At 58.6% G+C, this 4,300-nt stretch overlaps 1 protein-coding gene across 1 annotated transcript in view; it reads left to right on the top strand.

The window, feature by feature from the left end:
• Positions 1-59: 59 nt before the first annotated feature.
• DCST2 (DC-STAMP domain containing 2) overlaps positions 60-4,300 on the top strand; it is a 10,351-nt gene continuing 6,110 nt past the window's right edge. Inside the window, exons 1-9 of the mRNA XM_058536459.1 lie at positions 60-64; positions 272-597; positions 760-930; positions 1,229-1,330; positions 1,570-1,767; positions 2,090-2,155; positions 2,650-2,863; positions 2,986-3,143; positions 3,718-3,882. Of these exons, the coding sequence (XP_058392442.1) occupies positions 60-64; positions 272-597; positions 760-930; positions 1,229-1,330; positions 1,570-1,767; positions 2,090-2,155; positions 2,650-2,863; positions 2,986-3,143; positions 3,718-3,882 (1,405 nt within the window). The remainder of the gene's footprint in view (positions 65-271; positions 598-759; positions 931-1,228; positions 1,331-1,569; positions 1,768-2,089; positions 2,156-2,649; positions 2,864-2,985; positions 3,144-3,717; positions 3,883-4,300) is intronic.

Here is a 4,300-nt window from a genome sequence, read left to right as displayed (position 1 = left end):
AAGTCTGCTCTGGGGAACCCTGTCACATCCGAGAAGTCTCCTCAAGCACGTCCTTAGACATGAGGTTCTGCTTCTGTCTCCTCTGCCTCATCCACAGCCTGTCTGAGCTCTGTGTCTTTCAATCCCTCTGCTCTGAGATGTGGGGAAGGAGATTAGAGACCTACGTAACTCTTCCCCAGTCTTTGCAACTGGGGTAAGGAATTCCAAGATATACACAGTAATAGCCCTCTGGAACCTTAGAATGTGACGAGAAATTCCAGGCCCCTTTAAGAGCCACAGAACCTAGTGAGCATCTCCTGGAGACAGGCAAACATTTGGTCTCAGCAGCCACAGCCAAAGTCATGAAGGATGCTGTGCGCCCCTCAGGGGCTGAGGAGCCGAGCATGGCACGGGCTGTGGTCCGCAGCGTGGGGGGCTTTACCCTGGGCTTGTCCTTGGCCACAGCCTATGGGCTCCTGGAGCTCCTGGTGGAAGGGCACAGCCCCTGGGGCTGCCTGGTGGGCACTCTCACTTTGGCTGCCTTCCTTAGCCTGGGCATGGGATTCTCCCACGAGGTCCGAGTCACAGTCCTCCTGCTGCTGCCCCAGGCCTTCTCCAGTGAGCTTGGCACCCAGGGGGAGTGGGCAGGGCCTGGGGCAGGAGGGATCTTGGGGGAGGGGCCGAGTTGAGGGAAATAGTCTTAAAGCTTCTGTAAGAGACTTGTATATGCGGCCACGTGCAAGGCTGGGGTCCTGGTTCTGATGGAGCTGTCTCCCCCAGAGCAGGGCCGGGCACTGCTGTTGGTGGCTGCCTTTGGGTTGGTACTGCAAGGGCCTTGTGCCAACACCCTGCGCAACTTCACCCGGGCCAGTGAGGCCGTGGCATGTGGGGCAGAGCTGGCCCTGAACCAGACCGCTGAAATGCTGGAGCGGGCCAAGCAGCCCCTTGTCAGTAAGGCCCCCCATCTCCCACTCACCCCCATGACCCCCTTGTCCTGCGTGTTCTACAGTCCTCTGGCTTCATCCTCTCTGCTGATACTGGGCCCTAACCTCAAAGCACCCAGTTAGACCCCCTTATCCTTGCTCTCTGGCCTACTCCAGCACCAGATTAATTATCTCCCAGACCCAAGCATTCCAGCTTCTTATGTCCTGGGTGGCAGCCCCCTCTCCACTTCCTAACCCAGAGGCAATGATGAGAACCAGCCCCTAGAGGAGGACACCCCACAGTGCCCCTGCCTCCTGCCTCTCAGGTGCCCTGAACAAGATTAAAGCCATTGCCCAGAAGGCCAAAGAGGTGGCTGACCGGGTCCGCAAGTTCTTCCGGTCCATCATGGATGGCGTGAAGCACGTAGGTCAGCACATTAGCATGTCTGTTTTTTGGGGGGCAAAATTCCCCTAGTCTTCTCACTCTTACTCCTGTCCAGGACTTTTTGGGCCCTTCCTGGGTGCTGACTAGTCCCCACTGGATACAGCACAGCCAGGCCTCTGACCAGACCTCTCCAGCTCTGGGTGCCGTCCTGGTGTTCCCCAACCCCCTGAGAAGATGCTGTGGGACTCTGGCCCCAGGTACCAACCCCGCAGCTGTCTCCAGCCAGGGTCCTGCGGAATGTGTGGTATTGGCTCCTGCACATCGGCGACGTGTGCAACTCCGAGCTGGGCAACCCTTACTTGAAGTGTGCCCGGGTCTTCGATGATGCCAAGGACAACTGCATGAAGGTCATACCACAAGCCTACCACCTGTGTTACGTGCTCATGCCCTTCAAGCTGGTGCTCTGTGGACTTGCCAGCGGTGAGAGAGCCAGGGTTCGCTGGCAGGATTGGGGGCCTGATAAATGTAGGGGTCAGTTGGGAAGGCAAACCCAGGGGACCAATAGGAAGTAATGAAATGGGACCAATAAGGATGCTGGGCCCAGTATGGGGTGAGGGGGAGATAGGGAGGAACCAATGTAGGGGGAAGGGTAATAGGGAGAAGCCAAAAGGTTTTGAGCCAATGCAGAGACCAGTAGGAAAAGCGAAAAGTCAAGAGGGCCCTGTGAGAACGAGATCCCTGGAGGTGGGAGAGACAGGCTGCCTCTCTCTGCCCCTCCTGACACTCAGTGTCTGGCTCGCAGTGGTCCAGGTGTTCTGCGTCATCCCCAAGTACATCCAACCCTTCCTGCGCAAGACCATCGGCACCCGTGAGTGATCCCCTCCTAGCCCTGCCGCATGCCGTGCTCCTGGACGGCCTCCCTCCTTCATCCTGGCATGGCCATTGCCATCCTGGGAGTGCTCCCTGTCTGTGGATGAGAATGCAGGAGCAGGAAAGGACCTCAGGAGGTTACCCAGGCCAATGTCCACGCTGTACAGATTAGGAAATTGAGGCCATGCGAAGGAGAAGCACCTCACCAAAGCTTGACTTCAGAGCAGGAAGTCCAGACCTGCCCCAGGGGAGGTCTGTGAGGTCTTTCTTTATGGAGGGTAATGCAGGGGCTGGGCGTGCAGTGGCCATGGCACAGATTGCGGAGGCTTTGTCCCCTCCTCAGTCCACTGTAGGTCCAAACGCTGGGGGCTCCTGGCTGGTCTGTGAGCTGTGCGACCCCTGGGCTGTGCCGGGCCCCCCCCCCACCCAGGTGCAGCTCCGCCCCCTCCTAACTCGCCTTGCTCACCTCTCCCCTGGATCTGCTGGCCCCAGCTGTGATGAAGTTGATTAACCGGGTGCGTCGAGAGTTTGAGTTCAACGTGACAGCCACTCACCACTTCTCTGTGGATCTCAATGCCTCTCGGAGCCTGTCCCAGGTAGCTCTGGACCTCCACGAGGCTGTCAGCATGAAGCTGTACCGTGTCCGCGAGGCCCTGGCTCTGATGGGCTACACCACGCCTCTGCTGCTCACTCTGCTCTACCTCCAGTGAGCGGCTGCAGGGACAGTCTGGCTGGCTAGAATCTGGGGGCGGGAGTGGGGACTGGGGAGGGTGCCGCCCTGTGGGGTCTGATCAGGAGTGCTGAGGGGCCTCACATGTGCTCCCTCAGAGCCCTGTTTTACCGGTACTGTTACCTGAACTGCGACAGTTACGACAACATCTATATCACCAGCCGCTTCCTGCGCATGGAGGCCGTCCGCTCCATGGCGGGACTGCCCACGGTGCTGCCGCTCAGTGCCCACGAGGCCAGACACTACATCCAGCCGGGTGAGGGCCCCGAGCACTGGGAGACGGGGACCCTCAGGGAGGCCAAGACTTCCCCTGACCCCACCATCCTAACCCTAAGCCCCATGCACAGGCCTGGCTTGGGGCAGGGCCAGAGAAAGGAGAGACAACACAGAGCTTAAGGAAATTTCCCGCTGTGGGGAGACACACCCCTGTCCTTGGGGAGCCCTCAGTCTGAGGAAAGTAGGGCCCCTCATGGCATGCAGACAGAGAGTGTCAAGAGAGAGAAGGATGGGTGGGGAGTGGATATGGCTCAGGGGAGTGGGGGGAAGGGGGGGCTGTCCGTGAGGCGGGGGCGAGATAAGAGGATCAGGGATGCCCCAGGAGGAAGGGTTCCTGGAGACTGCAAATGGGCCACTGGGCCCAGGTGGAGATGCTGGGCCTCCATCTCTAGCCATGGAGCCCCTGCCCATGAAGAGTGCTTCCCACCTTTGCCCAGGGCTCGTCATAGCTTCCACATCTTCCACATAGGCAAACAGGCCCTGGCTCGATCAAGGGGGTCAAAATCAGTGGGAGAATTGGGGAGCATCCTCCTGACCATCCCTCCTCTGCACAGGCTCCATCTTCCTGTCCCAGTGGGAGAAGATATTTTACATCATAGCGACCTTCTACCTTATTCGGCATCTCCTCCTCGTGCTGCTCCTGGTCTTCCTGGACTATGCTGTCTTCTGGGTGCTGGACCTGGCCCGGCACCAGCTGCAGGGGGAGATAGTGGCCCGTAGTGAGCACCTGCACCTCCGCCAGCCTGCCTGGCCGCTGCACCCGGCCTGCTCCTGCATCTCCCCATCCTCCTCAATCCTAGGATGTTGCCTGACTGTCCCCATGTCACTGTTACTCACCAGCCCCTGACTTTGCCCCTTCTTCCAAGTCTATCCTCTGCCTGGTAACCCCTGCGTCCAGTGCAAGTTTATACCATCACAGAATAGTTACAAACACAAGCTCTGGAGTCAGACTGGCCTGGGTTCAAATCCCAGCTCTGCCCTTTACCAGGTGGTGACCTTGAGCACGTTGTGTAACCTCCCGGAGTTTCAGTGTCCTCATCTGAACAATGGGTCAACAATGGTAGCAACCTCTCTGGGTCACCCTGAGGAGTAAATGAGACCACGTGTGTTCAGCACCTGGTAGACCATTGACTGAGA

The sequence above is a fragment of the Diceros bicornis genome, chromosome 4 (assembly GCF_020826845.1).
Source record: "Diceros bicornis minor isolate mBicDic1 chromosome 4, mDicBic1.mat.cur, whole genome shotgun sequence".
Classification (NCBI taxonomy): domain Eukaryota; kingdom Metazoa; phylum Chordata; class Mammalia; order Perissodactyla; family Rhinocerotidae; genus Diceros; species Diceros bicornis.
The sequence above is the reverse complement of the archived record's forward strand: the minus strand, read 5'-3'. Positions and strand labels throughout refer to the sequence as shown.